Source organism: Spermophilus citellus, assembly GCF_964194105.1.
Source record: "Spermophilus citellus genome assembly, chromosome: 2".
Classification (NCBI taxonomy): Eukaryota; Metazoa; Chordata; class Mammalia; order Rodentia; family Sciuridae; genus Spermophilus; species Spermophilus citellus.
In genome coordinates this window covers 210,471,993-210,494,982 of record NC_138183.1, presented here as the reverse complement: position 1 = coordinate 210,494,982, position 22,990 = coordinate 210,471,993, and the positions used below count along the sequence as shown (strand labels likewise).

Genomic DNA, 22,990 nt, shown 5'->3' with positions numbered 1-22,990 from the left:
TCATAGTAGGAGTTCTTCAACATGAAAAGACAGAAGTATAAGGTATATAAGAATAAGTATAAGGTGAGAAAGGGGGGATAGATGCCTGTGAGAGTTATTCATTCATGGAAAGTCACAGGATCTTGTCTTTTGAAACCACTGGCTTTGGAGAAATCCTCAAATAGCAATGTGGAGAGAATTAGAATTAAAGTTGTTAGGGTATGAACTGAGTAGATGATTGCAGAGATGTGAATCCACTTGCAATTTCCTTTGAAGAAGGCATATGTTGCAATGGGGAAATAAAGGCAGCTGAAACAAAAGCTTGCAAAACACTTAAACCACACTGGGGTGCTCTGCATGAGAAGGTATTTGAAATCTTTAGAATACCAAATCAGCAGGTTTCTAAACTTAGTAGAATTCTTGTAGCAGCACCACCTACAGGTCCACAGACAGAGATGGGGATGTTGGAGAGGAAGTAGAGGTCCAGCAGCAAGTCAAGGATGCACCTGACAATCCCCATACTGCAGTCAGGTTAGAAGCAGCTGAGGTCATCTTTGTCTGGACCAACTGACTTGGGAAGTAGACATTTCTTCTTTTTTTAATTAAAAAAAATTTTTTAAGTGCCCCAAGAAGTGTAAGAATCTGTCTTTGAAATATGTAATATCTAGGCAGGTGCAGTAGTGTACGCCTGTGATCTATAACTCTGGAGGGTAAAGCAGGATTGCAAGTTTGAAGACAGTCTGGGCGACTTACTGAGACCCTGTATAAAAAATTAAAAACAGCTGGGGATGTAGCTCAATGGTAAAATGTCTCTGAGTTTGATCCCCAATACTGCAAATAAATAAATTAATTAAAAAAATTTTAAGGGTTGGGGAGGTAATTCATTGGTAGAGCATCCTTGGGATCAACTCCCAGTACTGCCCTCACCCCCCAAAAATTGATATATTGTGAGGTAGATTGAGAGGAAAACATTTCAGACAAAGAACAGGATTCCTAGACAAGATAAGCTCCATTTGTGTTTTATTGAAACAGAATATTGTTCAGACTAACTGGAACATAGATATTGTTTGGGAAGTTGTAGGAAATAATATTGGATTAGATTGTTGCAGACTTGGGATATCAGATCAAAAGGATTTGCTAGGAAATATCAAATCCCATTCTTTAGTAGAGTCTTATTTGCTACCATTCTTGTTTCTATAACACAATAATTGATATGTGATTGGTCATTCCAGATGTTAGTATAATAAGGAAGTAGCATTAGTTTAGACATAATCTTTCCCAGCATATTAACATTTTTGAAGCAATCAAGAGAGATTCAAGGGCTGGGGTTGTGGCTCAGCGGTAGAGCTCTCGCTTAGCATGTGCAAGGCCCTGGGTTCAATTCTCAGCACCACATAAAAATAAATAAATAAAATAAAGGTATTGTGTTTGACTACAACTAAAAAATAAAACTTAAAGAAAGAAATTCAAGAGAAAGCTTTAACAATAGAGGAAATTATTAAGAAAAACACTGAAAATCCTGCGGAAGTGTTCTTTTTTAGTGAAAGTGGGTGACTTCAAGAGTGAACTGAATTGCAGTATTGAACTGTCTACTGAAACAGTGGATGCAGGCAAAGAAGCTATGAAGACATTTCCCTTTGAATTATGAGCTTTTTTATTTGTTTTTTGGTTGATTGAAGAAGTCTACATTCCTGTATTATACTTCATGTGTGTGTCTGGGAATTCAACCAAGGGGCTCCCTCATCCTAGGCAAGCGCTCTACCACTGAGATACATCTCAGTCCTTAACTTCAAGAGATTCGGAGTTTTAGGCCTCAAAACATTGAAGACCTTAATGCTAAGTACAAATACAAGTAAGCATAACTGTGCTAGTATTTTTAGTCAGGGCTTTGGTTGTATAGTTAACACTGATTTTGAGTAGTCTGTGTTAACTCTTTTCCCCAGGCGCCATTTTATTTTCAATTGTGATTTTTGGTACAACTCCAGGTACCCCCTTCCCCAAAAATGTGCATGTGATATTCTAGCAGAAAGGGCTCTGCCACCTTTTAAAGGAATCATTGCCTAAAATTTTCAGTTTAATCAGTCTTGTGTGTTACATATGTTGAAATCTGTTACAACTCTTGAAATTTATACATTGTGATTTTTTTCATTTCATTTTGAATTGAGAATGTTTGTATTTTAGTTTTAAAGGATATTTACCCTTGAAATTTCTGCCAAAATAAGTATTTTTATGTAGTATATTAAAGAACCTTTAAATGGATTCTCCAGTTTGGCTATTTTTGAGTGGCAAATGGATCTCCCTCAACATTGCAAACAAATTTTTACCAGACTTAACTTTTTGGAGGAATATTAGGATGTTTATATAAGTTTATTAATGTAGAAAATTCCCATTCATTTGCTTCTAAAACTCATTCTCTTGGAATTGGAGTCTAAGTTGAATATATAGAATTCGTGGTGTATTAGTGGAGATCCAATTAGGTTTGATCTCTTCATTGTTTTAAAACAGAAGGTAGTCCTTTAATTTCATTTAACTGTTAATTTACTTAAGTGTTAATTTCAGGAACACTTTGAGAAGAAAGGTCTTTAGCATTCCGCTTTTACTAATCAATACAGTATGTTTCTACTCTTGGACAAGTTAAACCAAAGAACTTACTGAGATAGGAATCCATATTTAAAACTTAATACTACTGCGATTTATTTTGCCTCTATAAGTTTGTGTGTGTTTTTATAAAAATGTTTGTGCTATGCTACTGTATATCTTTTAGAGATCTTTCACTTTTAAAATAAAAACACTTTTTTAGTTACAGAAAGACTCAAGTGGGACCACTAGTTTGCCAACTGGAAGATCACTTCTACAAGAAATTGAAGTACAGAATGAGGAGGTGGCAGCTTTTTGTCAATCCATTACAAAGTAAGGACTTTTCTTTGTGAATTACAGATTCTTCAAGTGTTATTTAAAAAAAAAACAAACTTGAACCAGCTTAATGATAATAATTCTAAAATTTTAGCAATTATTTTCTTTATGTGGCTAAAATTTGAGTTTGTCAGTTAATTGACTTATTTCCACAAAGTACAGATGATGCTATATCTTTACTTGGTAGATTTCTGCTTTTTTTGGGTTCTTTTTGCAGCACTGGGGAGTGAACCCAGAACCTCGCATACACTAGGCAAGTACCATCTCCAGCCCCTAGATTTCTGCTTTTTATTTATGTATTTTTCTGTGTGCTGGAGATTGAACTCTTGGCCTTATACTAGGCCAGTGCTCTGTGCTCTAACACAGAGCTATATTCCCAGCCCAAGGTTTGTGAATATTTAGAAGAAAAATTGAGGTTGGGGGCTGGGGATGTGGCTCAAGCGGTAGCGCGCTCGCCTGGCATGCGTGCGACCCGGGTTCGATCCTCAGCACCACATACCAACAAAGATGTTGTGTCCGCCGAGAACTAAAAAATAAATATTAAAAATTCTCTCTCTCTCTCTCTCTCTCTCTCTCTCTCTCCCCTCTCACTCTCTCTAAAAAAAAAAAAGAAAAAAATTGAGGTTGGGGTAATTTCTTCTTTTTTCTTCCTTACCTTTTCCTCCTTCCCTCCCTTCTCCTCCCCCTTGTTAAATTGTGGTGCTAAGGATCAAACTTGAGGCCTTGTGTAGGCAAATATTCTACCATTGAACTGTACTCACAGTCCCATGAGTAGATTTCTGATACTCTCTTAACTAGCAAAACTATGGCTTACACGTAAATTTTGCTATACTTAGAAATGTCTGCTTTTGTTTTAAGAGATATTTAACTTTCCCATAAACTTTCTAGCATAAAAAATACTACTCTACTTATTTAAGAGGTAGTATTATTTATTTATAATAGGCAAGGTTAGGAGGACAAATATATTTTCTGAATATTAGAAAAATGCAATTCTGAGAAGGTATGGTAGTACATAGCTGTAATCTCAGCTAGTGGGTAGGCTGAGGCAAGAGGATCACAAGTTCGAGGCCAGCCTGGGCAACTTAGTATGACCTGTCCCAAAATAAAGAATAAAAAGGTCTGGGGATGTAGCTCAGTGGTAGAATGGTTGTACCACCCCCCCCAAAAAAAAGCCATTCTAAAATATTTTTTCAATCTTTTTTTGTTTGCTTGGTGATACTAGGGATTGAATCTAGGGGCAGTTTATTACTGAACTACATCCCCAACCCTTTTTATTCTTTATTTTGAGACAGAATCTTGCTAAGTTGCTAGCCTTGAACTTGTGGTTTTCCTGCCTCAGCCTCATAGCTGGATTATAGTTATATGCCACTGTGCTGCACTCTCGATCATAAATCTGTCCAATATTGCATCCTTTATAGATTAGAAAAGTATTCTAACAAAGGTTTTTTTTTCTTGTAGTCAATACAAAGCTAAGTCTCCTTTGCCTCTGGCTAAGTGTATTTTCTTATATCAGGGTATTGTCAGAACTTACGTTACGAGTGCTAGAAACACAGCTTGCACTAAGTTAACCAGAAAGGTAACATACTATTTCACAATCCCCTATACCAGAAAAAGGAAAGGTAGAGCAGAGTTCAATAACAGCAAGATCCAGAAATTTCACATCTATAATCATCTTCCTCCCCTCTGGATCTCCTTTCCTGCTCCCTTTCCTTTTTCCTCTTTGCTCCTTTTTCTTCCTCTGCCCATTCTCAATGCAGGGTAGCTTCATTTTTTCCCATTGTAAATGGAGCTTTTGAAGATAGGGAGAATAGCTACTAAGAGCTGAAACTTGATCAATCAATTTCTCTCTCTCTCTCTCTTCTTTAATTCACTGCTGGCAAACCATGGATTCATACATGCTAGGCAAGCAATCCACCCATTGAGCTACATTCCCAGCTTTTAATTTTTATTGTTTTTTACTTGTTCTTTTTAGTTGTACATGATAGTAAAATCTATTTACATATGTTATATAAGCATGTAATATATCTTATTGTAGTTAGGATCCCAGTCTTGTGGATGAACACAATGTTGAGGTTCACTGTAGTATATTCATATATGTGCACCGGAAAGTTATGTCCAATTCATTCCACTGTCTCTCTTATTTTTACCCCCTCTTTCTCCCCTTCATTCTCCTTTGTTTAATCCACTGAACTTCTCTTCTTCCTCTCCCACCTTGTTGTAGGTTAGCATCCACATATTAGAGAGAGCATTCGACCTTACTTAGGTTTGTTGGAATTGGCTTATTTCACTTAGCATGATAGTCTCCAGTTATGTCCGTTTATTGGCAAAGTCATAATTTCATTCTTCTTTGTGGCTAAGTAATATTCTATTGTTTACACATTCCACAACTTCTTTTTTTTTTTTTAAAGAGAGAGGGAGAGAGAGAGAGAGAGAGAGAGAGAGAGAGAGAATTTTTAATATTTATTTTTTAGTTTTTGGCGCACAAAACATCATTGTATGTATGTGGTGCTGAGGATCGAACCCAGGCTGCGCACATGCCAGGCAAGCGCGCTACCACTTGAGCCACATCCCCAGCCCCTCCACAACTTCTTTATCCATTCATCTGTTGAGGGGCATCTATAGCTTAGCTATTGTGAATTGAGGTACTATCAACATTGATGTGGCCTCATCACTGTAGTATGCTGATTTTAATTACTTGGGGTTGCTGAGGAGTAGGATAACTGGGTCAAGTGGTAGTTCCATTCCAAGTTTTCTGAGGAATCTCCATACTGCCTTCCAGAGTGGTTGCACCAATTTGCAGTCCTAACAGCAATGTATGAGTATACCCTTTCCTCACATCCCTGCCAATTTTTATTGTTACTTGTGTGTGTGTGTGTATGTATATATATTTTTTTTTGGGGGGGGTGGTACTGGGGATTTAGAGACAGGGTCTCACTGAGTGGCTTAGGGCCTTACTAAGTTGCTGAGGTTGGCTTTGAACTTTCAATTCTCCTGCCTCAGCCTCCCAAGCCCCTGGGATTACAGGCGTGTGCCACCACACTGGGTTCAGTATAGTTTTAATTTGCATTTCTCTAATTGCTAGAGATGAACTTTTTTCATATATTTGTTGATGTTTCGTATTTCTTCTTCTGTGAAGTGCCTGTTCAGTTCCTATGCCCATTTATTGATTATGCTATTTTTTTTTATCAAGCTTTTTGAGTTCTTTGTATATCCTGAAAATTAATGCCTTATCTGAGGTGCGAGTGGCAAAGATTTTCTCCCATGTTGTAGGCTCTCTCTTCACATTCTTGATTGTTTTCTTTGCTATGGAAAAGCTTTTTTGATACTATCCCATTTCTTGATTTTTTATTTTACTTCTTGCACATCAGGTGTCTTATATAGGAATTCAGTTCTAGGCTAGCATGGTAGAGAGTTGGACCTACTTTTTCTTCTAGTAGGTGCAGGATTCCTGGTCTAATGCCTAGGTCTTTAATCCACTTTTGACTTGAGTTTTGTGCGGGATGTGAGATAGGGGTTAAATTTCATTCTGCTACATATGGATTTCCAGTTTTCCCAGCACCATTTGTTGAAGAGGCTATCTTTTTCAAATATATATGTATGGTACCTTTGTCTAGTATGAGATAACTATATGTGGGTTTGTCTCTCTGTCTTCTATTCTGGATCATTGGTCTTCACTGGTGCCAAGACCATGCCGGTTTTGTTTCTATAATTCTGTAGTGTAATTTAAGGTCTGGTACTGTGATGCTTCCTGCTTCATTTTTCTCGTTAAGGATTACTTTGGCTATCTTGAGCCTCTTATTTTTCCAAATGAATTTCATGACTTTGTTTTCTATTTCTGTGAAGAATGTCATCGGAACCTCAATAGGAATTGCATTAAATTGGTATAGTGCTTTTGGGAGGTATGCCCATTTTGACAATATTAATTCTGCCTATCCAAAAACATGGAAGATCTTTCTATTTTCAAAGGTCTTCTTCAATTTCTTTCTTTAGTGTTCTGTAGTTTTCATTGAAGAGGTCTTTTACCTATTTTGTTAGATTGATTCTCAAATATTTTAATTTTTTGAGGCTTTTGTGAATGGGACAGTTTTCCTAATTTCTCTTTCAGCTAATTCATCACTGATGTCTAGGAACACAATTGATATATGGGTACTAATTTTGTATCTTGCTACTTAGCTGAATTCATTTATGAATTCTAGAAGTTTTCAGCTGGAGGTTTTTGATTATTCTAAATAAAGGATCATGTCATCAACAATAGGGAGAGTTTGAGTTCTTCTTTTCCTATTTGTATCCCTTTAATGTCTTCTTTCTAATAGCTCTGGCTAGAGTTTCAAGGCCTGTATTAAATGGAAGTGGTGAAAGAAGTCATCCTTGTTGCAGTTTTTAGAGGGAATGCTTTCAATTTTTCTTCATTTAGAATGATATTGGCCTTGGGTTTAATATATATAGCTTTTCCAGTGTTGAGGTATGTTCCTACTATCTCTTATTATTTTTCCTAGTGTTTTGAACATGAATGGATGCTGTATTTTTGATCAAATTTTTTTTCTGCATCTATTGAGATAATCATGCGATTCTTGGCTTTAAGTCTATTGATGTGATGAATTATTAGTTTATTGATTTTCATGTGTTGAACCAACCTTGCATCCCTGGGCTGAACCCACTTGTACTCTTTTTAATATGTTTTTGTATGGAATTTGCTCTATTAAGAATTTTTGCATCTATGTTCATCCATTATATTGGTCTGAAGTTTTCTTTCCTTGATATCTTTGTCTACTTTTGGTATCAGGATGATACTACTTCATAGAATGAATTTGGAAGGGTTCACTCCTTTTCTATTTCATGGAATAATTTGAGGAGAATTGGTGTTAATTCTTCTTTGAAGGTCTGGTAGAAGTCTGCTGAGAATCCATCCAGTCCTGGGTCTTTCTTTGTTAGTAGGCTTTTAAGCAATGAAATTGCTTTAAATCAATCTGTTTAAATTTTCTATGTCCTCCAGATTCAATTTGAGTAGGTCATATGTCTAGAAATTTATTAATTTCTTCAGGATTTTCTAATTTATTGGAGTATAGATTTTCAAGATAATTTCTGATTATCTATTTTAGTAGTATCTATGGTGATATTTTCTTTTTCATCACGAATTTAATAATTTCAGTTTTTTTCCCTCTTTGGGTAGCTTGGCTAAGGATTTATCAGTTTTGTTTATTTTCAAAGAACCAGTGTTTTGTTGCTTTTTTTTTTTTTTAATTTCAATTTCATTGATTTCGGATCTGATTTTAATTATTTCCTGTCTTCTAATGATTTTGGTGTTGATTTGTTCTTTTTTTTCCCCCCTAAGGCCTTGAGATGTAAGATTATTTATTTGGTATCTTTTTGTTCTTTTAATGAATGAGCTCAATGGTATCAACTGTTTTCTTAGAACTTCCTTCATAGTGTCCCAAAGATTTTGATATGTTGTATCACTATTCTCATTTACTTCTATTTTTGTATTTAACCTCTGGTTTCTTCTGAATATTTATTATTCAGTAGTATGTTATTTAGTCTCCAGGTGTTAGAGTAGCTTCTATTTTATTTTCCCTTTGTTTTTAATATATTAAAAAGCAACATAGTACAAATGGTGTGGTATTAAAAAGGATTCAAATTTTTCAGGAATGAATTTTTATAAACAATTCTGCAATGAAAGGGAAACAGCATCTTGATACATAAAAGTTTGGTTAAACAATTTGATTTTAAAATTTTAAAACCAGGGCTGGGGTAGTGGCTCAAGCGGTAGCGCGCTTGCCTGGCATGCGTGCGGCCCGGGTTCGATCCTCAGCACCACATACAAAAAAAAAAACAAAACAAAAAAACAAAGATGTTGTGTCCACCAAAAACTTAAAAATAAATATTAAAATTCTCTCTCCTCTCTCTCTTAAAAAAAAAAAATAAAATTTTAAAACCAGAAAATGTTAACATTACATCCTTTTCCAATATTCAAACAAGAAAAGAGCGACCTGTACAATCTCCTTGATAATAAAATGTGTCTTTGTATTCACATCCTGGGCACATTGAAAATGTTAAAATTTCTAAAGTCTGAGTGAGAGATGCAGCACTTAAAGGCTTTACGAATTTTTTCCCCAAAAAAGAGTATTTTCAGTAAAACATTTTTCCATTTTATCTGACTATGCACTGATATTTTTTGTTCTTCCTGAAAAAGATTTACACTAACACTATAATTTTTAATGTAAAATATACATGTAAAGATATTTCATCTCCTGAGACCAGTCATACAACATGATTGAATGAACAAATTCTATAATTTTAGACTGAAATAGTATGTGTACATTTATATGTTCAATTGGGGTAAAACTCAAAAGAGCATGTCATAAAATTTACACTTAAATTCTCTCAGTTATGCAATATGATTTATCCCCAAACTTAACCCAATAATCGTTCTAAATAAAATGTATCACTGAAAAGTTTTTTCTAATTTATTAACAAAATACAGATAGTCTTTGCAGACTATCAAGTTGGATGTTGTTATATACACCAAAATCTGATTTACTAACAAATTGCAATACAAAAGGATAACAGATAATTAAAATATTTGCTTTATAATATAACCACTCTATACAATTCACCCTTCCTAAACTACCTAAAATGATTAGGAATTGTGGCACTTTCTTTTGCATAAAATCCTTTCCTCTTCATAAAGCCCTGAGGTGAAATGTTATTAATGTAATAAAATTGAAACCACAATTCTTCTAATTTCTGTATTAAACTGTAGCTCTAGGTTTTAAAAAACTTATATAAAGAAATGTGGCAACTTGTAAAGCTGCTTTATAGTTTTTCAAAATATTTCCATACCAACTTAGTCAAACAGGCCTAAAATGATCCCATGAAACAATGTCCGTTTACTAACAGTTAGTGTCGAGAGGAGCGCCATTTTCCATCTCTACTGCTGTCTCTTTTGTTATACTCATGGCTCCAGCCATCATGATTCCTATCTTCATAGAAGAAATCATCTCTGTTTCCTCTGTAATGATGATCAGATCCATGATCGGTGTAACGCTGTTCACAGCTATAATGTCTATCTGAAAGGTAGGGATGAGAATTCTGTCTTGACTTTACGCTGTGATGATGATGCATCTTGGCGCCACTGGGAGCTTTGAAGACTGGTTGAAAGTATGATTATGTGACTGAACTGATGGTGAAATCCTGACTGATCCACATGTGAAGACCCAAATTTCCCACCATATGACATCTGTCTCAAAACACTGTTCATCATTGCTTGTCTCTGATAATTTTCTGGAGAAGAAAATGATCTCTGTATTACTTGTGCCGATGCTGTCACGTTATCCACAATCCTTTCATACCTGCTAGGAGATGTAGAAGTAGGACTTGAATTTCCAACATGATGCTGGGAATATGACAAACTGACAACCTGTGAGGCATGACTACTTCCTGATCTAAATTGAATTTTGATGGGCCTTCCAAAAAGTTTGATTCCATTAAGAAGATTCATAGCATAGGGAACAGATACTTCATGTTTGAAATTCACAAATGCAAACTGCTTTGGTTTACCATCCTTATCTTTTGTAATTTTCACCTTTATTACTGGCCCATCCTGGTGGAAAAGCTTGAAAAGTAGTTCCTCTGTCACTTTAGTTTCAAGGTTGTCGACAGAGAGTGTGGTCCGCCTCTGCTGCCACTGCCCCTTCTCAACCTATTTTTTTATCTTATCATTGATTTCCAATTTCATAATGGAATTATGATCTGATAGAATACAAGGTATTTATATATTTTTTTGTATTTGTTAAAAGTTGCTTTGTGGCCTAAGATATGGTGTATTTTAGAGAAGGATGCATGTGTTGCTGAGAAGAAAGTATATTTAGTCATTTTTTTGGATGAAATAGTCCACATAGGTCTGTTAAGTCTAAATTATTAATTGTATTTTGCTTCTTTATTTTTGATTTGGAAAATCTATGTGATCATGAAAGAGGCATGTTAAAGTTAGCCAATATTATTGGGCTGTGGTCTATTTGATTCTTTGTTTTTGTAGTGGGGATTGAACTCAGGGACACTCAATCACTGAGCCACATCCCCAGCCCTATTTTGTATTTTATTTAGAGACAGGGTCTCACTGAGTTGCTTAGCATCTCACTGTTGCTGGGACTGGCTTTGAACTTGTGATCCTTCTGTCTCAGCCTCCTAAGCTGCTGGATTCACAGGCATGCACCATCTTCTTGATATTGAACAGTGTGTGTTTGATATACATACATACTCCATTGTTTGGGGCATAAATAATTCCTTTATGCTGTATTAAATGACCTTCTTCGTCCCTTCTGATTAACTTTGGCTTGAAATACACCTTATCTGATATGAGAATAGAAACCCTTGCTTATGAGATCCATGTGAATATTCTTTTTTTTTTTTTTTTTTCCTATTTTTCACCTTTAGTCTGTGGATGTCTTTGCCTATGAAGTAAGTCTCTTGGGGACACGTATTGTTGGGTCTTGTTTTGTTTTGTTTTTTTAAAAAATATTTTTTTAGTTGTAGTTGGACACAATACCTTTATTTTATTTATTTTTATGTGGTGTTAAGGATTGAACCCAGTGCCTTGCACATGCTAGGCGAGCACTCTACTGCTCAGCCCCAGCCCCAGCCCCAGGTCTTGTTTTTTAATCCATTCTGCTAGCCTGTATCTTTTGATTGATGAGTTTAGGCCATTTACATTCAGTGTTATTTTACTGAGAGATGATTTTTATTCCCTTTCATTTTGATTTACTTCTAGTTTTTAATTTGAACTAGTGTTTCCTAGTTCTTCCTGTGTAGTTCCTCCCTCTGCTGGTTTTCAGTTTTATTTTTCATTTCTTCTCCATGGAATATTTTATTGAATATATTTTGTAGTGCAGGCTTTCTAGTTATGAGTTCTTTTAACTTTTGTTTATTGTGGAAGGTTTTTATTTCATCTTCTGAAGCTTAATTTTGCTGGGTATAGTATTCTTGGCTGGTATCCATTTTCTTTCAAAGGTTGGTATATATTATTCCAAGACCTCCTAACTTTAGGGTATGGGTGAGAAATCATTTGAAATCTAAATTGGTTTACTTCTATGTGACCTGTCCATTTTCTCTAGCAGCTTTTAAAATTCTAATATTATGCTGTATGTTGGGCATTTTTATAATAATGTGCCTTGGTGTGGGTCTGTTGTAATTTTGTGTATTTGGGGTCCTGTAAGCTCCTGTATTTTGATTTTCCATTTCATTCTTAAGGTTTGGGAAATTTTCTGATTTTAACTCATTGAAAAAATTGTGCATTTCTTTAGTTTGTATTTCAGAGCCTTCATCTGTCCCCATGAATCTTAAATTTGGTCTTTTCAGGTTATCCCATATTTCTTGAAAATTCTGTTCATAGCTTCTTAACATCTTTTCTCCATGGTCAACTTTATTTTCAGGATTATATATTTTGTCTTCATTGCCTGAAACTCTGTTTTCCTAGTGGTCTAGTCTTTTGTGGTGCTCATTGAATTTTTCATTTGTTTTATTGATTCCTTTATTTCAAGGATTTCTGTTTGTTTCTTTTTCAGAATCTCTATATCTTTATTGAAGTGGTCTTTTGCTTTCTGTACTTTCTCTCTGATTTTACTCCTTCCTTTGTTTTTTACCTCACAGATCAGTTGTATCAGAATGTTTCTGGTACCTCACAGTTTGGAGGAAGACAAATAATAATAATGACCAATGCAAACAAACAATATACAGCATTCAACTAAATACTTAGTTCCTACTATGTATGATGTCTACAATGTTGATTGGCACAATAAATAAAAATGGTTTGATAAGCAATTGCCAACAGTTAAAACAGCAAGTTTACAAAAGGTTTTGCAATTTCAAAAGAAGAACAGGGTATGGGCAGAAGAGATGTGGGATGTAATGATTATGAGAAATGATGAGAGAAAATAGAAGTAAAAGCTTGAAGGAAGAGTGGAAGAACACTAGCATTTGGCAAAAGCAAAGAGAGAATCAAGAGAAAAATAGTCAAGTAAAAAACAATACAAAACAAAACCAAATATACTAATCAAAAACCCTAGCCCTCAAAAGACAGAGTCATGAGAAATAACTACCTTCAAAAAATGTTAGAAATGAGAAAAGAGAGACAAACATGTATATGTATAAATGCTCATGAACTATTTAGCACACAATCAAAATGAAAGAAAAAAATTAAATAAAATAAAAAATTGTAAGAAAGGTTCCTGATGAAAAATTAAGAAATTGTTTCCATTGCAGTGATCAAAAATTGTCAATGAGAATGTCTGTTGTCTGTTCACAAACATCTTTCTTTCCCTTTTTTCTTAAGGTATGTACTGAGCACAAGAGTAGTGGCTACAGTTGGCCAGATCCTTCCTCTTTTTGTGTTGTTCATCAGGTTGCCAGCTGGAGTTCAAAAATTCTTGCCTCCTCTTCTGGGCAGTATTAAGTAGAGCCATTATAGAGTGTTGTCTGCTCCACTCTCAGCTGGGGTCACTATTAGAGTTCTGTGAGAGGAGTTCCCATAGATGGAGCTTCTGAAAGCTGGTTTTAAGTCTAGGTAGGCTCCAGGTAAGTGGTAGTGTTATCCCGCTTTGTATGCAATAGGGGACTCAATAACTTGCCTTAATTTACACAGCTAATCAGTAGTAAAATCAGAATTCAAATCAGGTGGTCTGACTGTAGAAGTTTTGTACTGTTACGTTTGCTACCTCTTCAGAATCTTTCTTCCTGTCATCCCTGTTTTATTTTATACTTATGACTTGATATTTTAATCTGTACAGAAGCAAATAGATAATTTTTCTAGTATTCATTCCATTTATAGCCTTATGAAAAACAGATAGGGGCTGAGAGTGTAGCTCAGTGGTAGGGTGCATCTCTAGCATACGTAGGGCCCTGGGCTCAGCCCCTGGATCCACAAAAAGAAAAAGTGGAAAAAATGGAGTGAGAGAAAGAAAAACAGGAGTGCACTGGAACCTGTCTTCTAACCTCTAGAAAAAGTTTAATGAAGCCCGGAATTTAAAGAAGTTGTCAAACCACACCCACCCCCCTCACCTTTTTTGTGGGTCATAAGGCTTATTTTTTTACCCCTTTGTCTTGATACCAGGATTGCTTTTTAGAGATGAGCCGTGCACCACCTTCATGCACTCTTCTAATTCCCTGACTTTTAGAAATTACTTGGAGGGAATAAAGGCATTTTAGCAATGTAAAAACCCTTGCAGCAGTGTAAAAACACGTTGTCTGTTTCTTTTCCTTGTCTAGCAACCACAGTGTTTATAGAAAAAATGTCCTGAGGGTGGGTTTAAAATGACAGCAAACTTTTTATCCCTCTGACCATTACAACTCTTAAGTTTTTGTTGTCTATATTATTATCAATAATTCATTAAATATGTACCATTTTGTGTAATTGTATTGTGTGGCAAAAGAATCAGAAGCAGAAAACCTTATTTTATACCAGTTATCAGATGTATGCCTAGCTAGTGTTGCTAGTGTTACCAAAGATACCCTGGCAGTTAATCTCTTCCTTTTCCTTGGGTTCCTTTTATTGAAAAGACAAATGCTGGTTTTGACAGGAATTCATTCATTACAGTTCTCACCAGCTACTCTAGAATTGGACAAAGATACAGATTTGAGTGGCTATAAGCACATAAAGCTTTGTTCTAGGCTCTCAAATGCAACTTTTTCCTAAAATAATTTAATATCTTCTTTCTTATGAACAGATTGAAGACCAAATTTCCATATACCAATCACCGCACAAATCCAGGCTATTTGTTAAGTCCAGTCACAGTGCAAAGAAACATATGTGGAGAAAATGCTAGTGTCAAGGTCTCCATTGAAATTGAAGGATTTCAGCTACCAGTTACGTTTACATGCGATGGTAGGTTCATAGTTCCCCAAGCATTGTTTTGCTTGGTTAAAGGAAAATGTTTAAAATATCCGTATTCCTTTTCTTTTAATAACCAACTTTGTTATCGTTAAGTGTTCTTTTTAAAAGGCTTACATTCATTTGGATAGTTTTCTGGTTAGGACTAATGAGAAAACAGGTTACTTTTATAACTACATATTTTTCCGAAAAAAAGGTGAAATGACCTTTCATAATCAGTAGTTCTTGGCCAAGGCTCAAAAGAATTAGATAAAAAAGTTAATTGTAGTTGAGTTCTTCCCACCCTCCCCTCCATAGTATGGCAAGAAAAATGCTTGTGTATAAAGAACTGTCAGAGAAATTGAAGTTCTAGTTACCTTGCTAATCTCCTTTAAGGAGAAGGTAATTTTCCTTTGTTTTTAATTTTCCCTTCCAAACCTGGCATGAGTATTTCTTCTAGAGCTGTATTCCCCAAGGTGTGTAGAAAAATTTTTGCTACAGTTTTTTAAAATTAATTTTTTATTGGTTCATTATTTTTGTTACAGTTTTTAATACTACTTCTGTTTTCTTTCAGTTTGTTTATCATTCATAATAATGGGATTCCAACAGTGGAATAAGAGCCATATTTCCATAGTACTTTGACCTAAAAATTAAGCCATTTTTTTTCTTTAATGTTATGAGTAGGAATATGTCCAGTTTTGGATTATTTCTATCTTTGCACCTTGGAAAGCCCTTTGAAAAAAATACATATCTGAAACAGAAAAATGTTGGCCAACTATAAGGTCATTTTTTTTAGTTTCTGAATGAAGAATTACTCTTTTTCAGCATACCTAACATTTTGGTCTGGGACATTTAAGTCTAGGTATGGAGTAAGAATTAATGTTAAAATTAAAAGAAAAAGAAAAGTTCAGTAGTCACTTTGATTGAAATATGCATGAGTGAGCACTGATAGCTTATGTTCTGATTTCTATCAAATTGTTATTTATTAAAATCTGGCTAATCTAAAAAAAAGTGTTTCAAATTTCTATTTGGTTAATCATAAGTGTTCACATTTACAATGTGCATTCCTATTAAGCTACATAACCGTATTGTGGTAGAGTATTACCAAAAAATAATAATTGTTATCTTAAGGTTATTATATTTAGAGGTCTTTTCTGCCAGCCCATTAACTTTCATGAACTTTGAGTTAGTCATTATCCTTTTTAAGTTGAACATAGGAGGAGTTGTAAGTATAGAAACATATTACTATAAAAGCTTTAGTTTTTACGGTTATGCAATTTTTTTTCTTTGCCAAGAATGATAATTGAACAATGCTACTTACTTGCTATATTTTAATTCTGATTGGAAAATTTATCAGGCTGATGTCAAACATTTCATATTTGTTTTAAAGCTGTTTGCTGAACACTGCTGAATTTAATCCTATTTGAAGAAGTCTGTAGTAAGAATATGGTTGTCTTAGGATAGGCCTCCACTATCTAACACAGTAACCACTGGCCACAGGTATCTATTGAATGCTTGAAATGTGGCTAATCTGGATTGATACATGCTATAAATCCAAAATACACACTGGAGTTCAAAGCCTTTGTTTGAAATAATTATCTTATAATTTTTAAAGTGGATAATGTGTTGAAATGGTATTTTAGATTTATTAGGTTAAATCAAATGGATTATTAAAATTAGTTTTGCCCCTTTTACTTTCAACATGGGTATGGGGAAATTTTTAATTATATGTGTCCTTCATTTGTGACTTGTATTATATTTCTATTGTATAGTGCTGTCTTAGATTATAAGTAATATGATCTTGAATAAATGTATATTTAGAAGTAAATGAACAAAATGAAAATAATGACTGACTTTTTTACAGTGAGTTCTACTGTAGAGATTGTTATAATGCAAGCCCTTTGCTGGGTACATGATGACTTGAATCAAGTAGATCTTGGCAGCTATGTTCTGAAAGTTTGTGGTCAAGAGGAGGTGCTACAGAAGTAAGTTTATTTAACTACTGAGCAACATCTTCGAAAATTTTTATTTTTATTGGCTTAAAATAAGAAAAGCTTTAATTAAAACTTATAGTCCAAAAATACATTGGGTCCTATTGAATTGATTCATTGAATCAATAAACTTGTGTTGAACACATCTAAGGTGTCATATCTAAGACTGTGGTGGGATTTCAGAGATAAGTAAGACACTGTATTCTCTTAAGAAGCTTACATTCTTATGCAGGAAGCATTGTGAGCAATTGTTTAATAAGTGACTGTAATGGACATTTCTGTAGAGTCAATACATCATTATAGACTCTATTCGCCATTTGTAGTATGCATGATTCTTTATGTACAGTATTCAGATATTATTTCATTTTAGTTGCCTGAAATAATTATCATGATCTTTTATTTAATCAGGTAATTTGTTATAAGTAGCATTTAGTCTAATTGCTTTACAAATTTCACTCTCCTAGGCTTCTAAAAATGTTCTGACCTAATTTTTCTTATTCCTTCTTCTCCTTTGTCTGCATCTTCTTTCTTCTTCACTCTTCTCATATATAGTAATCCCTCTGCTTAAGTGCTCACACTTATTTAAAAACTATCTGTATTGTATCATTCTCTTTGATTTCTGATGCAATTTATAAATTTTACCTTCACCTGTATAACTTCTGATTTGAGAGGAATAATACTGGTGAATAATTAATGTATTTTAACAGTAACCATTGCCTTGGAAGTCATGAACATATTCAAAACTGTCGAAAATGGGACACAGAGATTAAGTTACAACTCTTGACCTTCAGTGCAATGTGCCAGAATCTGGCTCGAACAGTAAGTGTGTGTGTGTGTGTGTGTGTGTGTGTGTGTGTGTGTGTGTATGTAGATGAGAGGACATTTTTCAGTTGTAGAAATTTTATGTAGCATTCTCCTTAGAGATAGAGGCATATTGAAGAACAAAGTGAAGGAATTAAAAAGTGTTATTTATAGTGGTTTTACACAATAGTGAAAATTTCAGGGTCAGTCAGGAAGAAATAAGATGGGGAGGAAAGGAAAGTGTTTTTGTTTTTGGTATTGAAAGTTTAACCCAGGGCACTTTACCACTCACTAAGTTATATTTTTAGCCCTTTTTAATTTTTATTTTGAGATGGGGTTTTGCTAAGTTGCTAAGGCTGGGCTCAAACTTATGATCTTCCTGTCTCAGCCTCCAGAGTCACTAGAATTACTGGTGTGCGCCATTGCACCAAACTAGAAATATTTTTAAATACTAAATATAGGTTGGAGGAAAGAAGATCCATATTGACTTTTACACCAAACTGATAAAAAGGAATTATTTCTCATGAAATGAAAATAAATTCTGTGTTTTAAAGGTTTAGTACTTTCGGTGCTGGGGTTGAAGCTCAGTGGTAGAGCACTTGCCTAACAAATGTGAGGCACTGGGTTCAATCCTCAGCACCATATAAAAATAAATAAATAAAAGGTATTGTACCCGGGCTGTGGCTGTGGCTCAGTGGTAGCGTACTTTCCTGGCATGTGTGAGGCACTGGGTTCGATTCTTAGCTTATTAAAGGTCTATCAACAATTAAAAAATATTTTTTAAAAAAGGTATTATACCCATCTACAACTAAAAAAATTTTATTTATTTATTTTTAAAAAAGGGTTCAGTACTTAATTTTTGGATTAAAACAGATATTACAAGTGTGCACCTCTGAACCCAACTAGGTTAAAGCACAATATTTAGCCATTGTAAAGTAGCAAAGCCCACTTTGTGAAATCCATAGTAAAATCCACTTTCGTTTTCCTACATAAACCCGTGGTGAATTTATAAGAAGATTTTTAATCTGTAAAGAGAATTATTCTTCATTTAGTAGAATTTTAGGTAGAAAAATGTTTTCTTTCCAGGATTTTGCTCCTGTGTTAGGTAAAATTTATTTCAGTTGGGTAGAAACTATTTCACAAAGTTCAGTAGATTTTGGCAATCATTAGTAACTTGTCTTTTGAGTTTCTTTAAACAAAATTTTTTTTTCTTGCATTACTGGGAATTGAACTCATGGGCACTCTGCCATTAAGCTGTATCCTCAGCCCATATATTTTACTTCCAGACAGGGTCTCACCAAATTGCCTTGGCTGACCTTGAACTTGTGGTCCTCCTGTCGGCCTCTTGAGTACCCGGGATTATAGGCATTTGCCACAGTGCCTGGCTTCTGTTCAGTTTCTTAAGGAATAATGTTCTTTGCATTATGTAGAATGGCGGAAGAGTCCAAGATTTTGTTCCTTTGTTGGGGTCAGTAGGAAGTGGGAGGAAATCTTGATTATCATCAGAAAAAATAAAGCAGAAATCCAGATGATCTCTTTCCCATCTGGTCCCACCCTCATTTAAGAGTTATTTATGTATTAGAAACTAGACTTGCTGGGCCCAGCGGCTCAGGAGGATGAGGCAGGAAGATCATAATTTCAAAGCCAGCCTCAGCAAGGATGAGGCTTAAGCAACTCAATGAGACCCTGACTCTAAATAAAATACAAAATAGTGCCAGGGATGTGGCTCAGTGGTCAAGTGCCCCTGAGTTGAATCCCCAGTACAAAAAAAAAAAAAAAAAAAAAAAAAGACAGAAAGAAAGAAAAGAAACTAGATTTAAATGCATTTACACTTAAAAATTAAATATTTTTCACAATATTTGACTCACTTTTTGAGTCAATTATAAATTATATTTAATTTTGCTAGTATTTTATCTTTAGTTCTGAAAGATTAATTTCAAGACTGTATCATACATACATTTAACCATGTTAAATTTGACAATAAAGACAATGATTTTTTTGGTAAACATTTGTGTATATATGTTTGTTTAGGCAGAAGATGATGAAGCACCTGTGGATTTAAACACATACCTATATCAAATAGAAAAACCTTATAAAGAAGTCATGACAAGGTATGCATCTAAAGCATTAGTTTCAGGTTTTCAAACTTCATTTTGGGTGTGAATACATTGATTTTGATTATGAAAGCAGTCATTTTTGTGTATAGTATTCTTCAGCCACAACAACTGTTCTTTGTTTCAGACACCCTGTTGAAGAACTCTTAGATTCTTATCACAACCAAGTAGAACTGGCCCTTAAAATTGAAGTAAGTTTTAATCCACATTTTGGGATAATGACTTGTTTCTGTTGATTCTTGTTTCTATTGTCTCTTAAATGCTAATATTGGCATTGGATTGAATATTTAAAGACATTTTAAATTGTATTCTTGGTGTCAATGTGTGGTATTTTTGTCTCACCCATTTTATTAACAATGATTCTTAGTTAAAATGCTTGTGTTAAAATGTTAAACCTCATTTCATTTCAACTTCATTCTGGACCCCTCACTTCAATTCAGAAACATTTATTCACTTATGAAAATGAATGATGTAATTTCTGTGGATCAGGAACTCAAAAACTAATTGTGGAGGATTTAAACACCCTCCCACCACCGTACTGAGGATTAGACCCACAGGCATTCAACCAGTGAGCTACACTCCCTGTCTTTTCTGTTTTTATTTTGAGACAGACCTTGCTAAGTTACTGCAGCTAGCCTTAAGCTTACAATCCTCCTGCCTCAGCCTCCCAAGTAGTTGGGATTGTAGGTGCATGCCAGCATGCCCAGTTCAAAATTTTAGTAGAATATCATAAATGTTAATAAAGAGGTATGAACTGAGGTTCTTTGCGAGATCAAGGTAGTTACCTTACCTAATTTAAGGGTTTAGGGAAGGCTTCTTAGAAGGAATGTTACCTGGAACAACTCTTAAATGAGTTAGTCAGAAAAATGCTGGGATTTCCATATTTAAAAAAGTATACACATGTGATGTGTATACTTATATGGCATACAAGTCTGAAATGAAGGTGGAGAGCTGACATTCAAAATAGAAATCGGGGCTGGGGTTGTGGCTCAGTGGTAGAGTGCTTGCCTAGCATGTGTGAGGCACTGGGTTTGATTCTCAGCACCACAAACAAATAAGTAAGTAAAATAAAGGTCCAAAAACAACTAATAAAATATTTAAAAAAAGAAATAGATATAAGTTACCACCTTATAATTGTCATGATGAAGTTTTGCTTTATCCTTTAGGTCAGGGAACCGTAATCAGTTCATTTTCTGTTTTTGTAAAAATTTTTCTTTTGTGGTTCTGGGGATTGAATTCAGGACCTTGCCTATGCTAGGCAAGTGCTTTTCCCCTAAGCCACATTCTGAGCCCCAGTACTTGCACTCTTTTTTTTTTTTTGAGACAGGGTCTCTTCAAGTTGCATCCACGCTTGCCTTGAACTTGTGATTCTCATGCCTCGGCCTCCCAAGTTTCTAGGACTATAGGCATGTACCACAATGTCCAGCAGCAATAAATAATTTTTAAAATGCAACCATACCATTTGTTTATATTGTCTATTGTCATTTTTATTTATACTCAAGTAGTTGGAATAGGGACCATGTTCTGCAGAGTCTAAAACTATTTATTGTTTGATTCTTTACAGAAAATATCAGTCTAAGTATTTAAGGTTTTTTTTTTTTTTTTTTTTTTTAAACTAAGGATAGGGAGTAAGGTGGATAGGTAATTTGTTTATTCCTAAGCTCTGAAATCACTGTGGCCATACTGTGGAAGTTCCATTTAAGAGTGGCAGTAGTTAGGGAGATCCTTTGGGAAGGATTGTTATAGTAGTCCAGGTATAAAGATAATGAATTGATCCAGACATGGTATTACATACCTGTAATCTTAGTGACTCTGGGAGGCTGAGATAGAAGGATTGCAAGTTTGAGGCCAGCCTCAGGAACTTAGAGAGGCTTGTCTCAAAAGAGATGAGTGATGTGACTCAGTGGTAAAGTGCCCATGGGTACTTTACCAAAATAAATAAATTGCATGATAAAAGTGAAAAGGAAGGAACTGATTAACAATAGTTGTGAGATTAAATTTTTTGGGTGGGTGATGGAGCATGGAGAAGAAACAGTGTAGGTTTCCATATTTTAGTTACTAGAAATTCTTATCAGTATTTAAATGTATTTATTCAGTAAGATTTTACTATCTCCTCATTATGAGGCAGTGTTGTAGGTGCTAAAGATATTAGAAGTTAACAAAAAGCCTTCCTGCCCTCAGAGAGTTTTAGCTGAAGGAGACAAAATAAAATAAATTAGCAAAATATGCTGGGCGCAGTGGTGCATGCCTGTAATCCCAGCACCTAGGGAGGCTGGGGCAGGAGGATCGCTAAATCAAAGCCAACCTCAGCAAAAGCAAGGCGCTGAGCAACTCAGTGAGCCCCATTTCTAAATAAAATACAAAATACTGCTGGAGATGTAGCTTGAGTTCAATCCCTGGTACCCCTCCCCGCCCCCAAGAAAGCAAAATATGTAAGTGCTATAGAGAAAAATATAGAAGGAGGCTAATATTGTAATTTCAAAAAGGTAGTCTCAGAGATGACATCGTCGAGAAAATGAATTTGAGTGAAAATTGGCATTGGAAGGGAGGGGAGAAGCTGTCTAGATGCTTGTGGCTGTAAAACAGTGAGGGAGAGGGGCAACACTGGAAACAAATCCATTCAGAAGATGTTTTGCTAGCCACAGGAGAGGTAATGATGGCTTAAATCAGGATGACTACAGTAGAAGTGATGAAAAGGGGTTGAATTCTGGGATATATTTTGAAGTTAATACTAGGAGGGTTACCCACAGATTGCAATTGCATATAGAGCATGAGAAGAGAAAGTTTAGGGTAACTCCCAAGATTTTCTGAGTAACTGGAAGTTATAGTTGCCTTTTAGTGAGATGTTGTAAACTGAGAAGAGAGGTTACTGGGTGAATATCAGGAACACAATTTTGGATGTTATGGTTTAGATGGTTATTATTTATCCAAACAAGTTGAATAGGCAGTTGATATGAATCTGGATTTCAGTACAGCAGGATCCAGGCTGGAGATAATAAACTTGGGAATCATCAGAATATAAATGGAATTTTGCAGCTGTAGACTAATGAAATGCCCAAGAAAGTCATTGTAGGTGGGGAGGGAAGAGTTAAACCATTTTAAGACAAAAAAATCCACATAATCCAGTGTTAGCCACACCACTTTTTATTCTCTGTGCACCAAAACTCCTGAAAGTTATTTGGTTTTTGCTGCTTCCGTTTCCTCTTTTCCCATTCTCTTCTTAACCCACTTTCATTGTTAGCTCTTCCCTAAAACCACAACTATTAAGGTCATCAAGGACTTACATGATCCTGAATCTAGTAGTAAGTTCTTATTCTTTATTTTTATCAATG

At 35.0% G+C, this 22,990-nt stretch overlaps 1 protein-coding gene and 1 pseudogene across 4 annotated transcripts in view; one reads left to right on the top strand and one right to left on the bottom strand.

Annotated features, from left to right (window-relative positions):
* PIK3C2A (phosphatidylinositol-4-phosphate 3-kinase catalytic subunit type 2 alpha) overlaps positions 1 to 22,990 on the top strand; it is a 111,414-nt gene that overhangs the window by 34,169 nt on the left and 54,255 nt on the right. For all 3 annotated transcript variants that reach the window (XR_014020498.1, XM_081280906.1, XM_081280907.1), the window contains 6 exons: positions 2,780 to 2,889; positions 14,610 to 14,767; positions 16,617 to 16,737; positions 17,451 to 17,562; positions 19,576 to 19,655; positions 19,786 to 19,849. Coding sequence is in view for 2 of the 3 variants with exons in the window: in XM_081280906.1 (XP_081137032.1) it covers positions 2,780 to 2,889; positions 14,610 to 14,767; positions 16,617 to 16,737; positions 17,451 to 17,562; positions 19,576 to 19,655; positions 19,786 to 19,849 (645 nt within the window). In the remaining variant the exon portion in view is untranslated. The remainder of the gene's footprint in view (positions 1 to 2,779; positions 2,890 to 14,609; positions 14,768 to 16,616; positions 16,738 to 17,450; positions 17,563 to 19,575; positions 19,656 to 19,785; positions 19,850 to 22,990) is intronic.
* Positions 9,790 to 10,520, bottom strand: LOC308641332 (RNA-binding protein 7-like; annotated as a pseudogene). Its single transcript has one exon. The product of its transcript is annotated as an RNA-binding protein 7-like (transcript).